This window comes from Octodon degus, unplaced genomic scaffold (genome assembly GCF_000260255.1).
Source record: "Octodon degus isolate 3935 unplaced genomic scaffold, OctDeg1.0 scaffold00243, whole genome shotgun sequence".
NCBI lineage: Eukaryota > Metazoa > Chordata > Mammalia > Rodentia > Octodontidae > Octodon > Octodon degus.
The window spans coordinates 1334611-1361921 of NW_004524819.1; the positions used below are offsets into that span (position 1 = coordinate 1334611).

The following is a 27311-nucleotide window of genomic DNA, read 5'->3' on the forward strand; positions in this document are numbered from 1 at the left end:
TTTTAAAAATAGGCATAAAGAATTATATAATTCTTATGTTTACACATAAGTCCAAAAATCTAACCATATACAACCTTGTAGCAGGACAGTCCCGCAACATTCCTTTTCCTGTCTCCTGCCTTCATTCATCACTCCCTTCTTTTTGAACAGTCTTCTACCCGAGAGACAGCATGGCAGCAAGTGGCTTGTCATGACAGGCAGCCCGTATTCAGAAGACCAGAATGACAGGCACTCCAAGCATGGACCTACTATTACAAATTGCAATCTTCAGGACAGTTGCTTAGTTCACAGGTGTCTGTATATATAGTTAGTCAGGGTGAGAATCATTCCAGTTAAATACTAGATTCAAAAATCTTCTGAAGATTCTCAGGATCGTTGCCTTACCCATCTTATACATATAACAGTATGGCTTGCTCCTGTCATGTTTCCTAGCTCTTCTCCTCTCTTTTCATCGTCTAGTCCTCAAGTTCTTGTTTTCCTTTTAGTTATATTATTCCTTTCTATTTGTATTTCTTCTTTTGAGTTCTTATACTAGGGAAACTATATGATATTTACACATATGTGTCTGGTTTATTTCACTTATGAGTACATCTTCAAGTAGAATCCACTTCAATATAAAGGCTTCAAGTTTATCTTTCTTTATAGCTGAGTAATACTCCATTGTATAAAAATGCCACATCTTTTTCATCCAATCCTCAGGTGATGGGCATCTTGATTTTTTCCAAGATTTGGCTATCACAAATTGTGCTGCTATAAATATTTTCAGTTCTTTGGGGAAAATGCCAAGTAGAGGAATAGCTGGATTGACCGGGATTTCCAGTCCTAGTTTTTTGATGAGTCTCCACAAGGATTTCCAGAGGGGATGTACCAGTCTACATCCCTGCCAATGGTGGAGAAGGGTTCCTTTTTCCCCACAGCATATCCAGCATTTGTTATTAGTTGATTTCTTTATGACAACAATTCTTTCTGGGGTGAAATGGTACTTCAGTGTTTTAATTGGCATTTCTCAAATGAGCAGTACTATGGAAATTTTTTCATGTATTTATTTGCCATTTGTATTTCTTCCTCTAAGAACTGTGTATTCATTTCAGATGCCCAGTTGTGGATTGGGTTTTTGAATTTTGTAGGCCTGATATTTTTTTAGTTCTTTATGTATTTTAGATAGAAGTCCTTTGTCTCCGTGATTGTTTCTTAAGAGTTCTCTCAATTTGTAGGTTGTCTCTTCACTCTTTTGGAGATTTCTTTGACATGTAGAAACTTCTCAATAAAATGTAATCCCAGTTGTTGATTCTAAAAAATAGTTCCAATGCAGTTTGGTTTTTGTTCATGAACTCTTTGATTACCCCATGTCTTCAAGATTTCAACTTACTTTCTCTTCTAGTAGATTTAGTGTCTCTGTTTTAATGTTTAGATTCTTAATCCAGTTTGACTTTAGTTTAGTGCATGGTGATAGACCTGGGTCTAGTTTTAGTTTTCCACATGTGGAGAGCCAGGTTTTCGACCACCATTTGTTAAAGATGCTATCTTTCTTCCAGTGAACATGTTTTGCCCATTTGTTAAAGATCAGATTTCTAAGTGTGTATGTACATGTATCTGCATCTTCTAATCTGTTCTCTTGATCCTTGCATCTCTTTTTTGGCCAGTACCATTCTGGTTTTATCACAGTATCTTTGTTGTATGATTTCAAGTCATGAATTGTCATGCCTCATAGTTTGCCTTTGTTGCTCAGCACTGCTTTTGCTATTCTAGGTCTTTTGTGGTTCCAAACAAATTGTGAGAAGTTTTTCTCTAGATCTGTGAGACACATTGATGGTATTTTGACAGGAATCACATTGAATCTCTATAGCAATTTTGGGAGTAATGGCCATTTTCACAATTTTGGTTCTTCCTATCCAGGAGGAAGGAATATCTTTCAACTTTCTGAAATACTCTTTGATTTCTTTTTTTCAGAGCATCATAATTTTCAATGTATATGTTAGATTAATTCTTAAATATTTTATTTCTAAGAATGCTATTGTGAAGGGTATTATTTCTCTAATTTGTCTCTCGGTGAGTTTGTTGTCTGTGTAGAGGAATGCTATTTACTTTTGGGTATTCCTTTTTTAGCCTGCTATGCTCCTGAATTTCTTTATTAATTCTAGGAGCTTCCTGGTGGATAGTTTTGGGTTTTCCATGTAGAGTATCATGTCATCTGCGAATAATGATAGTTTAACTTCTTTCTTATCTATTGTAATTACTTTTATTTCTTTCTCTTGTTTAATGGCTCTGGCCACTGTTTGCAGAACTATGTGGAACAGGAGTGGTCATAGTGGAGATCCTTGTCTTGTATCTGATTTGAAAGTAAAAATTTTCAGTTTTTCTCCATTTAGAATGATATTGGCTGTTGGTTTGTCATAGATGGCTTTTATCAGATGTACTTTTATCAGAACAGGTCATCTGTTCCAACTTTCTGTAAGGCATTGCTCATGAATGAATTTTGGACTTTGTCAAAAAGCCTTTTCATGTCTATTAAAATGATCATGTGATTTTTTTGTTTTGGCTCTATTAATATAGAGTATTACATTAATAGATTAACATATGTTGCATCTCTTGGATGACTCTAACCTGTTCATTGTATATAATCTTCCTGATGCCTTGCTGCATTCTATTTGCTAGAATTTTATTCAATATTTAGGCATGTATATTCATGAGAGAAATTCACCTGTAATTCACTTTTTTTGGTTGAATCTCTCATTGCTCTTGGTGTCACAGCAATACTTGCCTCCAGGAATGAATATTGCTTACTTTTCAATTTCAGTGAAGAGTTTGAGGCATATTGGGATTAATTTTCCCTAAATTTACTCCTAAATTTATTATAGACCTGGTTAGGTAGTGCATAGCAACTGGGGTTCGATCCCTGACATATCATGCTGGCCCCACCCCTGGGGCATACTAAGATGGTGATTGATACTGGGTGTGATGGTGCATGCCAGTAATCCCAGCGCTTGGGAGGCTGAAAACAGGATACTCACTACAAGTCCGTTCTATGTGGTGAGACCCTGTAGACCCTGTACTAAATACATAAATTAAAATTAATTTATTGTAGAATTCAGCTGTGAATCTATCAGGACCTGGGCTTTTCTTTATAAGTTTTTTTATTACATTTTCAATTTCATTAGTTGATATTGGGTTATTCAGAGTTTTTGTATCTTCTTGATTCAGTTTTGGTAATTTGTACCTATTTTGGAATCTTTCCATTTCTTCTATGTCTTTGATCCTGTGAGAGTAAAGGTTTTCAAACTAACTGTTGATACACATTTCCCTCTGAAAACTGCTTTCATTGCATCCCACAAATTCCTGTAATTTGTGTTTGAATTTTCATTTGATTGTAAATATTGTTTAATTTCATATGTAACCCATAGGTTGTTGATGAGAGTGTTTTTTTAATTTCCATATGTTCCTGGGGTTTTTGTGGTTTCTTTTGTTGTTAATTTCTAGTTTGATTGCACCGTGGTCAGATAATATGCATGGGATAATTTATGTTTTCTTGCATTTACTTAAGCATGATCTATGGAGTAGTTTGTAGTCTATTTTAGAGAATATCCAATGTGCAGCTCAAAAGAATGTGTATACAAATATTTTTCAGTGTAAATCTCCATTCAGTGCATTTGTTCAATGGTGTAGTTCAGTTTTGCTATGTCTTTGCTAATTTTTTGTCTGCTTGACCTATCTTTTTGAGATAATGGATGTTAAGGTTCCTTCTTAAATTCTATTATTCATTTTTAATGTGTTTTGAAATTTATCTTATATAGTTGAGTGCTCCAATAGGTGGTGAATACATATTTATGACCATTAGCTCTTCTTTTTGAAGTTTTACCCTAACAAGTATGTAGTGAATTTTTCTATATCATTTGAAAATTCTTGAAGTTCAGATTGTCTGTAAACAGAATTGCTACCCCTGCCTTATTCTGAGCTCCTGGAGCATGTAGTATTGTTTTCCATCCTTTGACTTTCAGCCTTTAATTTTTTTTAGTTTAAATATGTTTTCTGTGTATAGAATATTGTTGGATTTTGTTTCCTAATCCACTCAGCCAATGTATTTCCTTTAATTGATGAATTGAGTCTACTTACATTGGTTGTTATTTTTGTAGAACTATTGGAACCACAAGAAGGACAGCAAAGCTGGATGAAATCAGCAACAGGGGTCACAGATGTCTTGTCTCTCTGAGCCCTGAACTGAGCATGCACAGCATATTTATTGAGAAACTTATAAAATATCAATCATTGGCAAAGGTCAGTGTACAAGAATTCCACTAAATCACGAGATCCTGATCATTCACTTATTAGTTATCCTTAAACTTTAAGATACACAAGATTTCCTCCTCTGGTTTCTTGAGACAGTTCTGAGAAAACAGCTGTGATTGTTCTGTTCTGACAGTTTGCTGCCAGGTGAACATCCTCTTCTTTGTTTTCCCTGAAATTCGTCCTCAGAGATCTTATCATGAATCATGTAGCAGGTTATAATTGATGTATATTGGCTTATGTTTTTCATGTTATTTTCATGATGTTGGTTCCGTACTTTTCCATGTTTCTAATTGTTTACCTTGTGTGGTGAGTTTTTTCTGTTGTTCTTTGAGTTGTGGTCATTTTGATCCCTTTCATGAATATCTTTTAGTACTCTGTGTAGAGGTGGTTTCATCATCATGAATTTCTTTAGTTGTTCTTTATCATGGAAATATTTTATTTCTCCATTAATTTTGAAAGATATTTTAGTATGGTATATCAGTCTGGGTTGGAATTTTTTTTTTTTTTTTTTGGAGGGCTTGGAATACTTCGCTACGTGCTGTCCTTGACTTAATGGTTTGTGCTAAGAAATCTGCTGTCATTCTGATAGGTTTACCTTTAAATGTGAGTTGTTTTTTCTATGTAGCATTTTTATTATGTTCTTGTGCTGAATTTCCGGGATCTTGATTATTATATGTCTGAGTGGAGATTTAATTGGATTGATATTATTTGGAGTTCTGTATGCCTCAGTTACCTCAATGTCAGATTGTTTCCCCATATTTGAGAAGTTTTCTCCTATTTATATTCTTTTTATGGGGGCCCAGCCCTAGCTCAGTTCTTTAAGTGGCTGCTTCCACAATGCTGGCAGCCTCAGTTTGCTGTAGTTCGATCCCTACAACACTCCAGCCATGCAAAAGTGCCCTGAAGGCATTCAAGGAGCAAAACACACACAAAAAAAATTCCTTATATTCTTTTTATATTGTTCATGTTACTTCCTTCTTTCTCTTTAATGCCTATTAGTCTCATGTTGTTCATTTTGCATTGACTTGCAGCTGTTGAATTGTTATTTTCTGGATCCATCTTGTTTTTAAGAGATCTTTCCTTACCTATTTACTAGCTGCAATGCTGTCTTCATTGTGTAAAAGTCTTATCTTCATTTTCACTGAGACAGTTTTGCCAGCTTTTCATGGAGTTTTTAATTTCCTGTATAGCTCTTTGAATCTGTTTCATGCATTCTATGTTTCCTATGTTGTTCATTCAAGGTTTCCATCATTTCTCTACTCTGCTGTATTTTTTATCAATGTCTTCTTTAAAAACACTTAGTAATTCTTTCAGTGTAAAGTTTTTATTTATTTATTTTTTTTTATGTATTTAGTACAAGGTCTGCAGGGTCTCACTACACAGATTGGACTTATAGTGATCTTCCTGTTTTTAGCCTCCCAAGATCTGAGATTACAGACACACACCACTATACCCAGCCTCATTGGCAGTCTCAGTGTGGCCTGGGGTGTGGGCTAGCACAGCATACCGGGGTTTGAACCTTGGTCCCTGTGCTTCCTAAGCAGGGACTTTAGTCTGCTGAGCTATCTGGGCTGCCTTTTTCATTGTAGTTATCTTGTTTTTTTTTAATCTGTGAGATTATTTCTGATCTGATTTCCTCTATACCATTCTGCAGTTGTTCCTTTACTTCAGTTGCTATTATTTTAGAGATTTCAGGTATATGACTTGCATTTTTTTCTATACTGATGTCTGCTGGGTTTGTTTTCCAGGTGAGTTCAGTGCCTGAGATTGCATTTTGCTTCTCCTTTTTGTCATTTTCTATTTCAGAGAGGACTATTTATTTTTATTTCTGTGACATTTTTTGTGAAAATTTGATAGTACTTAGCTGTGTCACTGCAAACAGAGCCTCTCTATAAAGGGTCTATTCGTTAGGTAACTCTCCTGTGTCAGGCATTATTATTTTGTGTGTGTCTCAAGATTTTGCCTTTTCTGTTGATTGAGAGTGGGGTATTAGTTTCTCTTTGGCATTGTCCTCTGTCCTTCAATATAGGGCTTTGGCGAGGTAATTACCCAACCACCTCCCAATATTTTTAGGTAAGGGAGAACATGTGGTTAAGGCAGATACAGCATCCTATTTACAGTAGTACAATTAGCAATATTAATAGCAGCTAGTGAAATTTAGAAATTGACAAAGTTTTTTTAACTGATTGTTTTGTACTTTAAAGCATAGGAACAAATATTATAGCTATATGAAAAAGCAGATCATAAATTGGGAATTTGTATTTAAATTAGTTCCCCTGATTTCTGTCTGTGTACCTCCCTTTCATGTACCTGGAGTCTTCCAGGCAGACTAGTTAACCCAAGTTACCTCCTGCCACCTGTGTGCTGCAAAGATCCTCCCCGTTAGTCTGGGTCTCACTCTGGGCCCTGTTGGGCCTTCCTGTATGTCTCAACTCACCATGCCTAGTTCTACAAAACTCGAACTCAACTGGCTGGGACTGGCTGCTGGGCTCATGTCTCAATCTATTAAAAGAAGCAAATTCTGTCTTCTGCAGAAGCATGGATGGACACAGAGACATTACACTAAGTGAAATAAATTAACAACAGAAGAAAATTTTTTTCACTCATACATGAAACCTAAAACAGTAAAATACATGAAAATAAATGTTGGTTATCTGGGTATGTAGGAGTTGGTTAGAGGAGAAAATAATGTTCAAAAGGATACAACATTTCAGTTAGGTGGGATGAATAGGTTTTAAGACTTAAAGTATATTATGGTGACTACAGTTAATTATAGTGAAGTGTATATTCAAACTTTACTGAGGGACTATGTCTTCAGTGTTCTTACTCAAAAGTAGTAACTGTGTAAGGGATATATTAATTAGAGTAACGATAGTTACTAAGAGACAGGGAAAGGAGGACAATCAAGGAAGAATTATTTGACAAATATCACAGTAGGTGTCTAGAAGTTAATTCTTGAAGGAGTCACTGGCAAATGGTATAAACACATGCCACAGAGTCATTTTACCCAAGGAATAGAGAACCTAGGGTATGCATATAGGTTCTTCTAGGGTATGTATATACCAGTTCTTCTCAAGGGTATAATTGGGGTATTATTGAGGGCTTTCCTGGGGCATTAATTCTTTGGCACTTCATCCTGCCAGGAATTTAATAAGAGTAGGCTTCTGAAAAAGTCCTTAGGCATAGGGTGCAGGTATTGAGAGCTGGAGGTCATCCTGGGCATGAAGAGTCCATGGGCAGGAGAGTGACAGATTGCCACAATAAGGTAGAGGTGAGATTTGACAGTGCTCTTTCTCTTCTCTCTCCAGGCTTCTTAATGACCTTGTCCATGTTGTCCATTGTTTATGGAGCCTTGCGCTGCAACATTCTAGCCATCAAAATCAAGTACGATGAGTATGAAGTCAAAGTGAAGCCACTGGCCTATGTCTGCATTTTCCTCTGGAGGAGCTTTGAGATTGCCACTCGAGTCATCGTCCTGGTCCTCTTTACCTCCATCATGAAGACCTGGGTGGTGGTTGTCATTCTTGTCAACTTCGTCAGCTTCTTCTTGTATCCCTGGATCCTCTTCTGGTGTAGTGACTCTCCATTTCCTGAGAACATAGAGAAGGCCCTCAGTCGGGTGGGCACTGCCATTGTGTTGTGCTTCCTTACTTTACTCTATGCTGGTATCAACATGTTCTGCTGGTCAGCTGTACAGCTGAAAATCAACAATCCTGACCTCATCAGCAAGTCCCATAACTGGTACCAGCTACTGACGTACTATATGACAAGGTTCGTTGAAAATGCCATCCTCCTGCTCCTGTGGTATCTTTTCAAGACTGACATCTACATGTATGTGTGTGCACCTCTGTTGATTCTGCAGCTTCTCATTGGGTACTGCACAGCTATTCTATTCATGCTTGTGTTCTACCAGTTCTTTCACCCTTGCAAAAGGCTTTTCTCCTCCAGTGTTTCTGAAAGCTTTCAGGCATTCATTAGGTGTCTCTGCTGCACCTGCAGGTGGCAGAGTACCTCTGAGTCAGTAGGAAAGGCAAACTTAACATCTTCCAGAGACCAAGATGAGACACCTTCTACCAGTAAAATAAGTCCTGATCCCACTCAGATGAGTGCTAATGATCTGTGCTCTGTTTAATATGACCTGAGGTCTCTCAGGGCACAACCATGGTGTTTTCTGAGTTGATACCTGTTCTTCATACATATAAGGAGCCCTGCACAGGGACAAAGGCAGAAAGTTGGCTGTCAACTCCTTGTGAGCTGCTGCTGTATTATTGAGTTGTTGGGTATGTGGGAACTATGAGGAGAAGCCAGGAATACCTGCATGTTGAAGGGGCAGCCTAATGCACGATAGTTCAGAGGTGACCATGTTATGTTCTTACAGGCCTTACTGGTTGGTTCACTGACAAAAGTACCCCTAAAGTTTGAATTGGGCTGTTTACATCTATCAGGTAGAATGAGGAAAGGGGACTGTTTTTCAGTTTTCTGGATTGTTGGTCTGGGTAGCCTGATGATTTATTACCCCCAACCAGGTTTTCACCCAAGAGTCATCCTGATGATCAGAGAAGCTGACTGGGATTTTGCCATCAGCAACATCATTCTTATCTTATAGTGAAGGCTGTTCAAGTTTGGTTTTTGAATAGAGATGTGTTCCATTTTCATCTCATTAAGGATATTTGTACATAACCAACAGTAGCCTCCATGGCATATTCTCTGTAATTGATTCAAGAGACTAGATTTGGCATCTTTATTCCGTAGCATCCATAGCTGCAAAATTGAGTTCTAAATTTGGGTATAGAAGCCCTAGAATTTTAGGAAAAATGTTTCCTTCCATATGTTGAAGAAATTTTTGAATTTTAGAAAGAGCAAGATGTTGCTAAAATATCAAATTAATGGAGGGTTGTATAAGTAGAATTCTTACCTTCTCAGAATCTTTGAATGTTTAAAGGTAGTAATCTGCTGCAAAGTAGGCTTCAACCTACTTAAGATTCAGTTGTGTCCTACAGTTCTGGTGAAATTATAATACAATTTTCTAGGATTTGAATTTTCAGTACAAAAAAGAAAAAAAAACATAGCCTTCACACCCACCTCCCTCTCCTTTGCCTATCAGAAATATTTTAGATGAGTTATCTCAGTTAAATTTTTCTGGGAAATCCTGTGGAAGTCTCTCACCCCATGTAGGTTTATAGGGTATTTAATTTTCACTATTTGAAAAGAAAATGCTTTTCTCACCATCAACTCTAATTAGTGATTGATATTAGAAGTTTTTGAATTTTAGAAAGAGCTGAAATGACCAGGTTTTTGTTTTTCATGGCATGCATTTTGATTTTACATAACTGTGAATTAATTTGAACCAAGTCTACAGTTTTATTCTCCTATACCACTTTATTATCTGTATGATTTTTCCTTAGCTCTGAAATTCTATTTGTTTCATTAAAGAAGAGAGAGTATTGTAGCATATCCTCAATTAGAAAGTGCCTGGAACCCATACTATTTATTTCTACCACTGAAATCTTGTTAATGAAATACCTGGAAACAAAGAACCATAAAGAATATACTAATTTACCGTGAGTACTATAGTAAAATCTGACAAATTTACAAAGAGAACTCCATTTATAGACTTTACTAGATGGAACTGGGGTCCCCTTCTCTGACTTTATGGCCCTACAAAATATTTATTTGACAATCACAATTCTGCTAACTTTCCTTTATAATTGTGTTTTCAAATTAATAAGTAATTTCATAAACATGAATGAAGACACAACTTGGTCATCAATTTCCATTTCATTCAGGGATCTATGGGTAAAATAGTAAATATTCTTCCACAAATCATTCATGTTATTTAATATTTTAATGCTATTCTATAGATATATATCAGTTCTGTCTTAAACTATAGAAACTCAAATTTTGTTTTATGAGAAGATTTTCCTTGCTGGAAATTGTCTTCGTTTGTCAATATTTGTGGTTTAATTTTGTAAGAATGCCCAGACAATAGATCTTTTTGTCTATTTTTAATGAAGTGAGATAAAACTCAGGATTGTCCATGTTTTTCCACTGAGGTCATCAATGACCATTTACCCAGTTGTTTTTTTTTTAATGTATTTAGTGCAGGGTCTATAGGGTCTTACTACATAGATAGGACTCGTAGTGATTCTCATGTTTTCAGCCTTGCTAGCGTTGGGATTACAGGCACGCACCACAACGCCCAGTGTCAATTGCGGTCTCAGTGTGCCCCGGGGGCGGGGCTGGCATGGCACACTGGGGATCTAACCCTGGCCCCTGCACTCTGCCTAAGCAGGCGCTTTAATCCCCTGAGCTATTTGGCCAGCTGTTACCCAGTTTTTCATAGACCTAAATAAACAGCAAGCATACATAAGATAATTCACACAATGTACATTTCCATGTACATTTTATGAGCATAGAAACACAATTGTAGCACAGTAAAATAACTTTGAAAATATATAACAACTGTAGGTAAAATAGTTATAAGATAGTAAGACACCCTTTTTGGTTATTTCCTAATTAACAGAAGATTTCTATAATAACTAGCAGAGAAGTAAGACCATTCTTAATCCACTTCTGTGTTTCTTTAGATGAGTTCATTGTGTTGACATCAGATATTTACACTTTCTGTTATGTGAAAGACAGTCCTGCCGTGAAACTTTTCAGTGCCTGATGACAGGGACAATTGTGCCCCATTTCTGTCGGAAATGCCTTCAGGTTATGCCTTGCTAGTGAGGACTAGGTATAACCACTAGCTTGTAATTGATGAGACATGTTCAGAATTGGACAAATATGGAGAGACTGGTATTTTCTGCCCTTGGTGTAGAATTGTCTTGGAAGCCTTCACAAAATCTTAATTTTCAAGTACATCATAAGTCAATTTAAATTAGAAGATAGGCATTTTAAGTGATACCAAAATGGACTTAGCAGTGATAGTTTGTCATGTTCGCAAAGTGCAGTTCACACGTTTATATGGACAGAGCTTTGGCAACTAAATTGTACATTTTTTGATAGTTTTAACTCATAATAAATAGGTAACCTAATTTTGAGAGCATGTATGTCAGTTCACTTTAGCAGAGAGAAATCATTACTTTCATTCTATGTGGTAAAAATGCAACTCATCGTAAAGAGAAATTTTGGGGTTTTAAAATTATTTTGTTTGCAATGGTAAAATTAGAGTTCATGCTACGAAGGTAGGTTGTCCTAAAGACATAAACCAGCAAATTTCCACATGTCTTAGGAATTAAGATATGTTTTTTTCAGTTACAATTTGAATTTTAAAAACTCCTCATCCTTTGTCTAATTATTAACATGCCATAGCTTGTCATGACAGCTGCTGCAGCTGAGCCCTATCATTTGTATGGAGATGAAATTGTTTCTCAAAATAATATTGAAATAACATAATTAAACATGTTAGGCTTTCTTTTGCCATGACTTGACAGAGCTTATTATAGAGATTGGCATCTCCCTTTTAAGCCCCACAAGTTATTTAAATGCTTTATGCCTCAATTTTCTTAGCCACTAAATTACAATGATACATTTGTTCAGCCTAACTCAAGGATTGTCAGAAAGATTATATTAGATAATTGGTATTAAAATGCTTTGAAAACATTTTTAAAGTGCTATGCATAGTTATTTAAAATCCATAAGCAGATTATTATTATTTTTTTATTCTTTGAAAAGAAATAAGTATAATCATCCACATACGTGTCTGGAGTTAATATGTGGGTGTTCAGCTTTGTCAGCAGTTGCCCTTACACTTACCTCTGATTGTATAAAAAACTTAACATCCAAATCCATGGTACTTGGGGAGAAAGACACACTGAATGTGAGAAGGTGCTTATGGTGGAAAATGAATTTATCGTTGTGGTACTGTCTTTCATAAAGGATGTAACAGCATCTTTTGAGTACTGTGTTTTACAACTTAAAGGGCTGATCCAAGGCATTAATTGAATGTAATTGTAATCTTTTCAGCCTTCTAAGTGAGAAAATAAGTATTAAGATTGTCAACTATAGCATTTCCTTGGAATCCACCTTAAAACATTAGTGCTATGGTTATAAATGTATGTGTGAGTACTTCTCAGCCATTGCATTGTGGATGTGAGCCCTTGTGGACTGCTTCTGTGAGTCATTGACTCAGATATTGTTTATGTCTATTCATATAATAAATTAATTTTTCAATTTCTCCTTGCATTTCATTCCTTATGCAATCTATACATGACTTCTTTATTTTAAGAACTAAAGATAGAAATTATAAAATGGTTTTGTTGTAATTATAGTTTTGTATTTTTTTACAAAGCAACGTTTTACTTTTGCTGTAATAAAAATGTCATATTTTACAGATAAAATGTAGAACTCTGAAATACTGACACATTCTCTTATTTTGCACAATGCTGAGGTTCTCTCACGATTCACTTTAAAACTGCAATTAAAAATTACAAAGAAGAAAAGAAAAAAAATCAACCCACAAAGCTTCTAAAAAAGGAACCCGTGGGCACTTCCTCTTGTGGAATGTTTTAAAAGTTAGCCTGCTAAAGAAAACAGTCAACTTCATGTGAAGGTTTTGAGAAATATGTATCAGTTCATTTTATTTGGGTATTCAGTAATATCCTTGGTGATAATGCTGACTCCATGGCTTCTGACCCCAGAATTGACCCTGCTGCCACTAGTTGTAGCCCTGAGATTGATTTTCGTAGCCACAATTGTTTCCTCGTCCTCTGAAGTTCTGCTTATAGTTTCTTCTGTTAGGCATTCCATACAGTTTTGTAAACTCACCTGTAAATTAATTTTGTAAATGAGAATTTTGAGAATGATAGGTTTCAGCCTTGAAAGCCAGCAACAAGGCCCAGCAAGATAGATCAGCAGACTCAGCTCCTGCATTGGCAAGTGCAGGGGGTCAGGGTTTAATCCCCGGTCCTGAAAGCCCTGCCAGCCCCGCCCCTGGGGTACACTGAGCTGGCAACCTAGTCTGGGCATGGTGGCGCACGCCTGTAATCGCTGCACTGGGGAGGCTGAAAGCAGGAGGATCACTACGAGTCCAAGCTGTATGGTGAGACCCTGTACCAAATACATAAAATGGAAAAACAGCCAGCGGCAATCCACTAAAACTCCTCTGATTGTTTTATAAGTACTTACTCCATCTTTAACAACTGTACTGCTAGTTGATAAGACTCTTCTTAGTTTTCTGTAAATTTCTGTGTGTTACATATTACAAAGAGATGTGAAATATCTCTTCTAAACAAGCACAGTGATATGCTGATCCAGAGATACAAAACATTAAAAGGGTAGCTTCATATGAGCATAAACAAAAGTCTACTAATGATTAGAAATAAATACCACTCTTTAAAAGAAATCATTTCAGAACATAAAGTAGACATGGAGGATTTCAGTGATTTCTTTTGAAGGTGGCCTTGCATTTTGCAAAGACTTAGATATGTTTTTTTTTTTTTTTAGGGGTTTTTTTTGTTTTGTTTTTGAGGCAGGATCTTGGTGCAGTTTGGGCTGGGCTTGTGCTCACTTTTTTAGTCCCTAGGGTGGTCTGAACTCACAGAAATCCTCCTGTCTCAACCATCTGAGTTCTGGGATTACAGGGTGCACCACCACGTCCAATTCCAGGCTGGCACAGTGCTTTTTATAAAGCTTTATTGTACAATATTATACAAAACTGCACATTTTGAATGTGTCTCATTAGATGAACTTAGACCTATGAAAAATTCTGTGGTACTATCACCCCAATCAAGGCATTAGTCATATACTCCTCAAATTTCTTAAGTTTTCTTTTGCCCTCCTTTCTCTCTCTCCCTTTTTTCTTTTCTTTCTTTCTTTCTTTCTTTCTTTCTTTCTTTCTTTCTTTCTTTCTTTCTTTCCTTCCTTCCTTCCTTCCTTCCTTCCAACCATAAATTTGAAATGTTTATTGGAAAACTGTATAATTCTTTTTCATATCCACTGTAAGACCCAACTGTTATCTTTATATCTGAGCCCATAGTTCATTCTTCTCCCCATCCCACTGTTACTGCCCTGTCTTGCTGTGTTTGGGCCCAAGTTTGAAAAGATTATGAATATGGTGAGAGAAGTTGATTTTTTTCTGCTATGACCATATTTGTTTATGTACCCCACTACAGGAGACTATGTATTTTTTTAGAGAGAGAAACTGAGATATTCTCTCTATACTTTATTGTCTGGTACAGTGTTTGGCGTTTAGTACAATATCAGTAAGAACTTGTTTCTCTATATTTTAATAATTTTATTGAGAAGGAAGTAGCAATGAGATAGTTTCAAAACAGGTGAGTAGTACAGTTACAATAATTAATGCATTGCATATTGTTGTCTTAGTGGTTATTCATTGTACAAGATGCAGACATGATATCCTGTCCAAAAATACTTTTAGAACAAATTTCTATTCATTGCATTAAGAGAATGCAGCTATGTATCTATCCTAAATATTTTGAATATACAGATACAAAATGGTCATTCATTTGTATCCCCATTTGTGTTTATTTGTCAGAGAAGGGTATTCCATTGTCATTTAAATATTGTAGGCGTATGAATTCAGCAAAATATTCCAATAGTCCATAATAGTAGTGGGTTTTACATCAGACTGGCAATGCCAGAAGTTGTTGACTTGAGCCTTTTATAGCTCAGCATATTAATATGGCTTTACTTTTTATACTTTTTATGATTTTCTTCTGGATGGTTAAGATCAAGATGAAGCCAGACCTATATAACAAAAAATGTAACCTTTGTATCTGATAAGGTCAGTCAAATCCCCTCAGGACTTAACCTGAAACCCTGTACCGCACTTTGTAGATCCTTTGTCAGTGTCACCCATGAGGATGAGTCACAGCCATTGTTTGGCCAATTTTCTCTCTGTGAAAGCCTGAGAGAATGCTTTCTCTTCATGTGACTCTCCTTAGGCATACTCCACATCATCGATCACTTACCTCTGTGGCCCCATAATCTCCTTGATCAGAAAATTTGGGACACAGCTGAGTTACAGGATGTTACAGTACAGATTTTCCTACATCCTGAGTCCTCACTGACCTTGAAAGACTAGGGCCAAAATGTTGGCTGTCCTTGCAGCCCTTCTTTTTCTCTAATTTTGGCCTGCAAACTTAAGTTGTTAACCTTCCAGAGGAGAAGCTTAATGATATTATTGCCCTATCACATAGGCAGTTGAACTTAACCTCACTATCTGTCTGAATATCAAACATCTTAGACATAACATGGAGCAAGTACTTTCCATCAAGTATTGATGTTAAACTTTAAATCCCTACAGAATATGAAGAAAAACATATTTAAAAATCAAAAAATATTTTTAAAAAGAATAAACAATTACATATTTTTACACAGAAGTTTAGAAATCTAACCATATACAGCATTGTAGCAGGACAGTGCTATGACACTTTTTCTTGAGACTATGTATTTTTAACTTGTAAAACTGATATATATATATATATATATATATGCATTACCATATGATGCTTTATTACATGGTGAGCCACTGTTTAATGTTCAAATCTGGGTAAACATCTATCTCCTCAAACATTTATCATTTCATTGGGTTGAGTACTTACAAATAGTCTAGCTTTTTGAAGTGCACAGCACATTATTGTTATCTATAGTCACCTCACTATGCAATAGAACACCAGGATGTATTTCTTCTAACTGTATAGTTTTTATCTTCTATGAACATCTTTCCAACTGAGGTAGCACTTAGAAATGTCAATTATGCATATAATTAAATGAATAACAGTTTGAGCTTTTTCTCTTTTTCAGGAAAAGGCATTTTATAGTAGCAGATATTTGTAAAACTGGAAATTCAGAAATCCCTTTTTTCCTATCATGCAAGCAGCCCTGGCAGACCAGGCCCTTGGTGTGCTAAAATGTAGAGTCAGCTGCAGAGACATGCACTGGGGAACTCAGGCATTTCTTGTTACCCTCTTGGTGTGGTTGTTTTTCTGGAAATTAGCCCAAGGAGGTCTCAAACAGTGACAGTTTAAGCAGGTCCTTAAAATACACTATTTTCAAGGGCTATTCAGTGGCATGAAGCAGTGTCTCTTTTCAGTAGATTATCAGGAAACTTCCGGCCCAGCTTGTGCTGTGGCTATTCAGTATCAAGTGAGAGTTGTAGGGCCTGCCTCCCCAAGGAGAATAGATTAATTCTAATAGATTTGGACTTCCTCCTGTGCTTTTTCTCCCTCTCTGCTTCTCATCCTGAATTAATTTTCTCTCTCTGAATGATGAGTTCCTGATTGAAACCTGATTAGCCTGATTCCTAGAGCCCTGAAAATATCCTTAGACATTGACATTATGCATAGTAGTTTAATTTCTTATCAGTTTGTTTCCAATCTTAATTACTTAAACTTTCCAGTTAATGAGTCAGCTTTTCACAAGTGATGGCACTCAAGAAGCAAAACAGGATTTAGAAATTCTATTTAGCCTGGTGCTCCAAAACCATGCCCCTACCCCAGCTGTGTAGAGAAGGGCTCTTGCTGTCACCTCTTAGTAAAGGGATCTTTAGTGGAGCAGCAGAACTATATAGAACAATAGTGTTCTATATAGTGTTCTATAACTGCAAGGCTCCAGAAATCCGGGCATTAAAATTCTATCACCATCCTCTCCAGTAACTATAAATGAATAGTGCATGTATGTGGTTAGCTTTCAAAGCAGTGGAAATGCTATGAATGAGTGATAGCACAAGACCAATGGAAATTGTCACTGGATCAAAGTAACTTTCTTTTTCTCCCAGCTTCCCCTAAAAACTAATACTAAAAATTAAAAATTCAATGACTAGCATATAGGGCCAGCCAAATAGCTTAGCGGATCAAAGTGCTGCAAGCAGGCACAGGGGTCGGGAGTTTGATCCCCAGGCCTGTTGTGCTGGCCTCACCCCCAGGGTGCACTGAGATGGCAATAGAGACTGGGTGTGGTGGTGGGCGCCTGTATTCCCAGCACTTGGGAGGCTGTAAACAGGAGAATCACTGAGTCCAATCTAGTAGTGAGACCATGAACACCCTGTGGACCCTTCCCTAAAATATAGGGGAAAAAAGGAACTAGTATATGAGTGACCTTAATAGATGTTTTCAGTAATTGAAACTATTGAGAACAATTAAATTATGAAGGTTTTTGTTTATTTTTAGATTTTTGCTGAAATAGTGTCTCCTGTGTATTTACAATATATTCTTTAAAAAAAATAGATGATTCACACACAAGTCACTTGGTTTCCTCTAATTTTCAGCTTAATTCAATAAATCAGAAAACGTTTGTTTCTTGAAAGTGTACTATGAATATGTTACAGTGGGGCTGGGGAAATAGCTTCACGGCATAAGCACATTCCTGGCAAGTGCAAGGTCCCAAGTTTGATCTCTAGTATAAAGAAAATAAAAAGTATGGATATGTTACCAGGTTAAGGTGTAACTCAGTGGAAGAGTGCTTACCTAGTATGTGCAAGGCCCTGGGTTTGATTCTCCAGCACTGCCAAAGAGAAAAAAATGTCATGCCATCAAGGCAAAATGTTTGTACAGTTTCAAGACATTCGTGACTGTATATTATCATAATAACCATCAAAATAGCAAAGTAATTCTACACTATCTTCAGTTCCGCTCCTTGACCTTTCTGTCATCTGCCACATGTTGCTTCATTTTCCTGCTTATCTCCTTATGATCACAAGCCAACAACTGTAACTACAGCTAGCACATACCCAAAACTGTACACAAAACTGGAATGTAGAGTTCCCTCTGGCTATCACTTTCATTTCAAGAGGAAAATGGTTCCTAGAAGCCACCTCTCATTTCCAGAGGAATTTTATTGACCAGATTTGGGTCACATCTCTACCCCTGAAGCTGTCTCTGGCAAGAATGAAAGTGTCATTGCTTCCTTTGAGTATGTAATATTCACCTCCTAGGTCTGGCAAAAGGACAACCATCTGTGAACATACAGAAGGAAACACCTTCAATATTACGATCCTACCAGTAGCACAATGGAGGAAATGCCCATTTCCTGGGCCACCTATAGTGGGTTTTTTGTTTGTTTGTTTTTTGGTTTTTGTTTTTTTGCCAGGGATTGAACTCAGGACCCTGCACTTGCCAGGCAATCACTTATTCAACTGAGCTATCTCCCCAGGCCCTTATAGTGTTTTTAATTGACATTTTAGACAGAAACCAAGGTGAGTTGATAAACTGTGGAAAAATGTGGAAGTTCCTTTATTTCCAGAGAAAAAAGACTCCATTGTTTACACCATCTGACTCTTGTATTATGTACCCTGACTAGGGAGCCCTCTCTAGGAAGCCATTCATTGAATAGGTACAACTACATCTGTTTACCCTGAGATAATACCTACTAGAGGGATTGTTTTACTTTATGAGGATTAAAAATGTGGAGTTGTGGGCATCATGAAGGACCAAGGAGAATTCTCAGCTCTATAGTTTTAGGGATTCTAGAGGTTAGAAGATAAAGAGATATTTATTAGTTACTACAACAACAGAGCACCTCCCCTATATGCCGGGTGCTGGAGTAGGCACAGAAGGTAGACTGATGAACAAACATCTGCTTCTTCATCTCAAACGTTCAGTCTGTTTGAAGAGATAGGCAATCCGGTGATTTCAATGTAGAAGAGTAAGAGCTATGATAGGGAAATATCTAGCAGATCCTTGAAACAGATAAAGAATCTATGTCTACTCTTGGAGGTTCAGAGAAAATTCACAGAGAAAGTGATCTAAATTACGAATTCAGAGGTGAATTTACCCTGAAGCTTCAAATTTGACAGTGAATACTGGGAGTTAGCACATTCTAGGTAGGAAGGAGAAATCAGAATGCAATTGGGAATGGTGTCTAGTAAATATTGCTGGCCCCTTGCCTGAAAAGGCACTGAGATATGGATGGGACCTGAACCTCTAAGACTTTTGTAATTTGTTGTGATTTCATTTTTATTCTGAATTCATATTATTTCATTTGTAGCTAATTTTGAATTTATATTTTGTTGTTTTTCAAGTCTATGCCCAACAAAATTACTAACCTTCATGTCCCATAAAGCTTGTATCCTCCCCTGCTGAGACAAGATGCATCCATAAGATGCATTTTCCTGGTGAAGGCACTGGGAAAAGTGTTCCTGGCAGCAAGGGGAAAGCTTGTGCAAAAGCCTGGCCTTGATAAGAAATACTCTTATATTCAGGGAATAGCCTGTATGTCAGTGTTGTTGGAACATGGAAGAGAGGTGAGATTACAGAGGTGACAACGAGCCACATTGTGAGAATGAGCAGAAAATGATAGTGCCACTGACAGACACTGTTAAGTGCTGTACTCATGTGATCTCTTTTATTCCTTACCATGACACTATGCAGCAGTTACTGTAATTATATCCACTATGTGGAAAGAAAGCTGAGCCTCATGACATAAAGAAACCATTTTGTGGTTACATAGTAAGAGGCATGGCTGATATTCAATCCAATATTGAGCCAGCAACCCAGTGTTTAATGACTAAGCTCTCCTGAACCTCAAATTGACCATTTTGGAGATCTGACTAAATCTCACAGATGTTGGAGACTGAGGAAAGGAACATATCTGGTAACATCTCCCTGCTATGAAAAGGCAGGAGCTTGTACACAGGAGGCTGTTTCTACTGGAGAGCCAGAGAAGTGGCAGGGCCACCCTTAGAGTTTCCAGAATTATAGCCTTCTCTTATAAACCAGGGGGGCCACTGTCCTGAAACTTATATGTCACAAAGGAAATAACTCTGGGATTAAAAACCTATCAGTGATCAGGACCTGGGGAAAAATTATGGAACTTGCCCAAAGCCAACTAGAAAGAGTACATTACAGTATAGAACCTGGATTCTTAAAATTTTTTTGAACCAGGAAGATAACACTTTTTAAGTAGATACATTTTAAAAATATTTCCTTCAAGTTAATATCTGGAAAGGATCTGTTATTTCATTGTAGAGGAATATAGTGTAATTAAAGCCCCACATAGGTTCATGACATTTGATAGTGTTGGATCAGGGGCCAGCAAATACTTAAGTCCCTACAGAAATCATCCATTTATCCCTTCATTATCCCCAAAGGTGTTTATTGAGAAAGTGAAGTGTTATGATTTCTATCAATCCCAGTGTGGAACTCCAGTTACCTGGTCTCATATGTAGAAGGATCCTTTTCTCTATTTTAAAGTTTGAAGTAGTGTCAATATTTAAAATGAGGCTATAAGACCCATCCTTATATTTCTTATATGGATTTCACATAAATAACTTATACATATATTTATTTTCACTGCCAATACTCAACTCTTTGAATTATAAGATCGATGGGAAAAAGTTTAACCATCTATACACAAGGAGTATCTTTTACTTGTAAATGGGCATAATGTAGATTAATTTTGACCCTTGAAATCTGATGAATTGACTCTGGTCTTTCTTTAAACAAGGAAAGGATGCTAGCAGACCAGTAAGGAGGCAGAGCTTTCTTCTTTAGCCACTAGAGTCATACATTTCACCCATTGCTATGAGTTACAGGGAAAAAAAGTCCACATTCTTTTACCTGAATGTTGATCTCATTTGCCAGGTCTTAGAATTCAATTTATCCTCTCCTATCTCTACAGAACTGATTCTGAAGGAAAAAGATAAGCAAGATTTCAGTTAACCCCCAAAGAACTATTCAGGTGTGGCAGGATTATCTGTGCCTTGGCATTATAGAAGAAGTACCTGGAATTGTAGAAGAAAACAAATATTACATTTTCAGGGGCCTGATATAATCTATGTATTTCCAAGGGAAATAAGTTTTATGCTAGGATGTTATCTCCTTAGATAGCACTCATATTTAGCATCTAATACTAATTCATGTCATCGTATTTGCAGCAGCTTTGTCCAATATGGCAGCCACAAGCTATATGTGACTAGTAAATGTATGGTACATGGCTGTTCGGAATTGAAATATACTGTATATGTAAACGTGCACCAGATTTTGAACACTTACCACCTAAAAGTGAAAAATGTCTCAATAATTTTTATATTTGATAACATGCTGAAGTACCTTGTGTATATTGAACTAAAAGAGGTATTATTAAAATGAACTTCACTTCCTCTTTTACTATGTCTACTAGAACATGTGGAAGTTCCTCCATGACTGTAATTTAGAATCTTTATCAGTGTGGACAGGGTATTCCAGACCTTTGGCCAGGTGGACATCCTGAAGACCTGGTTCCCTGTGAACAATGCTTAATGCACCCCAAAATGCGAGCTTAGTCAAGCTCTGCTCCTTAGATCATATTTTCCTTATTTTCAATTAAGAAATCTTTTAACAGTAACAACAGAGCGCTTATTCTTTTTTTTTTTTTTTTTTTTTTTTTGTATTTTAGGGAAGGGTCTACAGGGTATTCAGGGTCTCATTACCAGATCAGACTCATAGTGATTTGCCTGTTTACAGCCTCCCAAGAGCTGAGATTACAGGCCTGTGCCACCATGCCCAGTCTCAATTGCCATCTCAGTGGTGGGGCCAGCAGACAGGCCAGGGGATTGAACCCCTGGCCCCTGCACTTACTTGCAGATGATTTAATCTGCTGAGCAATTTGGCCGGCCCTAGAATACTTATTCTTACTGATCACTTTACTGTTCAGAGAGTACTCTTAGAAGTGGTGGAAATATTTTTCTGTAGAGTGGTCTCAGCCTTCTCAGCGCATTACCATTACCTAGGGAAAGGGTTGGGATTTTAAAGCTGCTGGTGGCAGCTTACATGTCTGATTAACTAAAAATCCAATGTCTCTGGGGGTAGGACTAAGCTTTAGGCACTGAACTGTGACTCTCTAATATGCCAGAAATCTTTTAATGCAAAGGTGGGTGCCCGGGGCTTAACAAATCAATGAATCATTCATTGGATGAAAGTATTTAAAATAATCACTGATTACTTGATACAGTACTGAGATACCCATTTTATATTGATTATACTCTACAGGGAGTTTGAACTTCCTCATGATCCTTCATACCACTAGGTAAAAAAGAAGAGGAAAAGGGGAGGGAAGGGGAAAGAGAAGGACAAAAAGCCAGCCCTGTTAAGTCCAGTGTTTCCTCTGTTAATTGGAAGGATTTGTTTGTTTTGTTTTTTATTTTTATTCTATTTTATTATTATCATTTTTTTGGCAGAAATAGGGATTGAACTCAGGACCCTGCGCTTGCTAGGCAAGTTCTTATTCCACTGAGCCATCTCCCCGGCCCCTATTTTATTTTTTAAAATATTATTATCTTTTGTATTTAGTGCAGGGTCTACAGGGTCTCACTATGTAGATCATACTCATAATGATCCTCCTGTTTTCAGCTTCCCAAGCGCTGGGATTACAGGCAGGTGCCACTATGCCCAGTCTCAACTGCCATCACAATGCACCCCGGGGATTGTGCCGGCACAGTAGGCTGGGGATCAAACCTCCGATCCCTGCATCTGCCTAAGCAGGTGCTTTAATCCACTGAGCTATTTGGCTGGCCCTTGTTTTGTTTTTTAACTGACATACAAAAACATAAAAGTTGTACATATTAATGAGTACTATGTAATGTACAATATATGTTTATATTTTGTATTATTTATGTGAGGTTAAACATACTTATCTTCTCAAACGTTTATCAGTTTTGTGGTAAAAACTTTCAAAATCCTCTCTTCTAGTTTCCAGAAATGTGCAGTACAAACTATTATCTACAGTCACCATATCTTGCAATAGTGCCACAGAAATTCTTGCTTCTATCTAATTGTGTCTTAGTACTCTTTGATCAAACTTCCCATTCACACTCCCAACTCCCCACACTGTCGCCGGCATCTCCTAACCAACATTGTACTCTCAACTTGTGAGGTCAAATGTTTTTCTGATGGCATTCTCCTATTTTTCAGTCAGGAAAAGCGTTGACAGTAAGAACAGGACTCCTCAACCTAATTTGCATAGAAGTAAATTCTAAGATACCAAATGTTAGTAAGATTATGGGGTACTGGTGATTCTGTTCCTTACTTATTTCACTTAACATACTGATCTCCATTTCTGTCCATGTAGTCACAAATGAATAAGGATTTTTTTTTGCTCCAAATGCCTTCAGGGCAGGTTTGGCTGGGTTGAGTTGTGGGGCTCGAACCACAGCAACCTGAGCCTAACAGATTTGTGGAACCCAGTCACTTAAAGAACTGAGCTAAGGGGCAGGCTCCTAATGTAGTCACAAATGAAAGGATTCCATACTTTGTTTTTGCCTGAATAGTATGGAATTATGTATATGTACCACAAATTATTTATCCATTGTCAATTGATGGACACTTAGGTTGCTTCCATTTCTTGGACATTGTGAATGTCATTCTGTGATAAACATGGGAGCACAGAGGTGTCATTACCATACTTTTTTCTTGTCCTTTTCAATTTCTTATAACCTTTTAATTTTTTTTATCAATTTTTCATGCTCATATCTGGTAATCTGAACAACTAACTTGAAGACAACATTATGTAATACAGCAACTATTGTCAAATTCCTAATGTTTTGTTTGGTGAAGTTCTGTATCATTTCTAAAGGTTTTTTGGTTTTGTTTTGTGTTTTACTATTTTGTAATCTCTTTAGATAATAATAATAAAATTAAAAAAATACTTGTGTAATTTCTTTTGGATATATACCAAGTATTGAGATTTCTAGATCATATAGGAGCTCTATTTTTAATGATCTGAGGAAATTTCATACTGCTTTCCATCATGGCTATAAATTTCCATTCCTGTGAATAAATGATATGCAAATGTTCTTTTCTCTAGCAATTCACCGGCCCTTTTTATCCTTAGCCTTTGAGACTAAAGGTAAGGTGAGGTAAGACTGAGGTAAGATTAGGTAAGCTGATATTTCATTGTGGTTTCAATTTGCATCTTCCTGGTAACTAGTGATACTGTGCTTATGTTCCTCAATGATATCTGTCTGTAGTTTTCTTTTTGTTGTATTCTTGCACAATTTTAGTAGCAGGGTAATCTTGGCATCATAGCGTTTGTTTAGGAGAATTCAACACTCTTCCTTTTTAAAAATAATTTAAGAAGAATTGGTGTTTATTCTTTTTTAAATGTTTTGTAAGATTCACACAAAAAGCCCTGGTTGGTAGTTGGACTTCTTTAATGGAAGGCTTTTTATTACTACTTCAATCTCATTACTTATGATTGGTCTGGTTATGCTTTCTATTTCCCCATTATTCAGTCTTAGTAGGTTTGTATGTGTCTAGGAAGTTAACTACATCTTAGAGAATACCAAATTTGTAGAAACATAGTATTTTCTAATAATCTCTAATGGTCTTTTGTATTTCTGTGGTGCCAGTTGCAATATTTCCTTTTCACATTTGCTTTTAGCTCTCCTTTTCTTAGCAAAGGGCTTGCTTTTCAAAGAGCCAACTTTTTTCATTTCCTTAATTTTTCACATTGTTTTATGAGTCTCCATTTTGATTAATTCTTCTTTGTTTTTTACTGTCTCTACTATGTACTAATTTGGGTTTAGTTCTTGTTTTGCTTGTTTCTTGAGATGCAAAGATAGGTTGCTTATCTCAGGTTCTTCTCCTTTTTTGATGTGGGGATTGATTGCTATAGACTTCTCTTTTAGTATTGCTTTTGCTGTATCCTCTAGATTTTATTATGATGTGTCTCCACTTTTGTTTCAAGACATTTTTAAATTTCACTGCTTGTTTTCATCTTTGATCCATTGGTTGTTCACAAGTAAGTTTTTACATTTCCATGTGTTTCTATAGTTTTCCAAATTTTTTCTTGTCACTTATTTCTATCTTTATTACACTGTGATAAAAGGAAAGACATTTGATGCACTTTCAGGTTTTTAAATTTGTTGAGACTTGAATTTTGGCCTGTGTGAACTATTCTGGAGAATGTTCCATATGCTGATGAGTAAAATGTGTATTTGGAAGCTGATGGATAAGGTATTCTATAGGTCTCTTAGATCTATTTTGGTACAGGGTTCAATTTAATTCTGTTATTTCATTGTTAAATGTCTATTTGTTGATGATTGGTCCATTGCTGTTAGTTGTATAGGAGTCTATTGCTCTGTTTAGGTCCATTAGTACTTCCTTTATATATCTGATTACTCTAAATATGTATGTTATTTTTATTTTTTTAACTTGAAAACTGATTCTTCACTAAAGAATGAACCATAGATATCATTAGCACCTTGCCTACACTATTATAAGATCAGAGCAGAAGATTCAGCTGAGCTGTGCTCTGATTTACTCCACATAGGGAATGTGAGATAATAAATATTCACTTTAAAAAATATTAGTTTGATGGTAATATTACACAGCAATAGATCATTAACACATACAAAACACATATAAAAACAGGAATCCAGGCTAGTAGATAGCTTGGCGGTGTAAGCATATGGCTGGCAAGCACAAGGACCCAGGTTTGATCCTGTGTACCATGTTCTTGTTAGCCCCATGCCAAGCTGGCCATCCAAACCAGGCCTGGTAGTAAATGTTATAATCCCAGTACTGGAGAGTCTGAGACAGGAAAATCACTATGAGTCTCAGCTGTGTAATGAGACCCTGCACCAAATAAAAGAAAGAAAGAAAAAAAGAAAGAAAGAAAGAATAAAGGAGAAATAAATAAATAAAACATTATCAAAAATGTCTTTCTCAACTAAAATTTGAGCCAGAAGTTGAAAAACATCATTGAGTTTCAAGCACATCTGATGGTAAAACAATTTTTGTGTGTGGTAAAATTCTGAAATATGAAGAAAATATTTTATAAATGAATTGGTCACTTAAATATAAAATTATTTAAACTGCCATCATGTCATTAATATTCAACAATAGAATATGGTAAATAATCCCCATTGTCTACCATAGCATGTGGAATGAAATCCCAAACTCCTAGATTCAAACATTTCAGAGCAAGAGAAAGATACCTGTAAGATGCCCAGTATGAGAAGAACACCATTAAACTTTGAGAATATACTTAAGGAAGGTCCCTAATAACAATAAAGTAATCAGAGCAGTGAGAGAAAATGCAGAATAGGGCAAATGTTTGTTAGAGGATGAACATTAAATTATTTATTTAATTACAAAGGGTTAATGATTGAATAGGAATGTTGTTTCTTTAAAAAAGTAAAATAAAATTTATTTTTTAACTCCTGCTGAATTGACCACTTTATCATTATGTGATGATCTTTCTCGTATCATTTTATTGCTTTTGATTTAAAGTCTTTTATTTGATGTTACTATGAAAACTTCTGCCTTCTTTTGTCACTAATCACATGTAATACCTTCTTCCATTCCTTCACTTTTCATCTAAAAATATCCTCAGAAATTAAATGAGTTTCCTGTAATCATCATTTTCTTTCCCTTTGTTTAATCTACATTTTTAGTTGAAGAATTTAATCCAGGAGCAGGTGAGATACCTCAGTGGACTATGCACCTGCCTGGCAAGCATAGGGACCATGGTTCGATCCGCAGAATCACACACTGCACTGGCTCTATCCCTGAGAGCGCTGAGCTGGCCACCAAAACCAGGCATGGTGGCTCATGCCTGTAATGTCAGTGCTGGGAAGGCTGAAAACAGGAGGATCACTATGAGTCCAAACTGTGTAGTAAGACACAAATAAATAGAATTTAATCCATTTATGTTCAAACTAATTTTTTATACATAAGGTCTTACTGCAGCCATTCTTTAAGTTTTTTCTGTTTGTTTGGTTTTTAGTTGTTTGGTTTTTTCTGGTGGTACTGGGGATTGAACTCAGGATCTTGCGCTTGCCAGGCAAGCACTTATTCTACTGAGCTATCTCCCCAGCCCTTGCTTACTGTTTTTGATTGATCTATATTGTAAATTTTTGCCTTTGGGTCATGTAGGATTACAGAAAACATCTTTTGATTATGACAAAAGATTATCATTTTTAAATGATAGCAACTTTATTTCATCAAAAAGAGAACAAAAACAAATGAAAAACAAGATAAAATACAGTAATAATAACAAAACTCTCCAGTTGTGTTGCATTCTTGCTCATATTTTCAATTTTAATATCCTATGAAATATATTTCTATAATGCCTAACATTAT

The 27311-nt window shown here is 36.4% G+C and overlaps 1 protein-coding gene across 1 annotated transcript in view; it reads left to right on the plus strand.

Moving 5' to 3' along the window:
• The window catches only part of Xk (X-linked Kx blood group), an 85766-nt gene extending 75342 nt beyond the window's left edge, over positions 1 to 10424 (plus strand). The window contains exon 3 of the mRNA XM_004645913.2: positions 7593 to 10424. Coding sequence (XP_004645970.1) covers positions 7593 to 8416 — 824 coding nt within the window. The 3' untranslated portion in view covers positions 8417 to 10424. The remainder of the gene's footprint in view (positions 1 to 7592) is intronic.
• The last annotated feature ends 16887 nt before the right edge of the window (positions 10425 to 27311 follow it).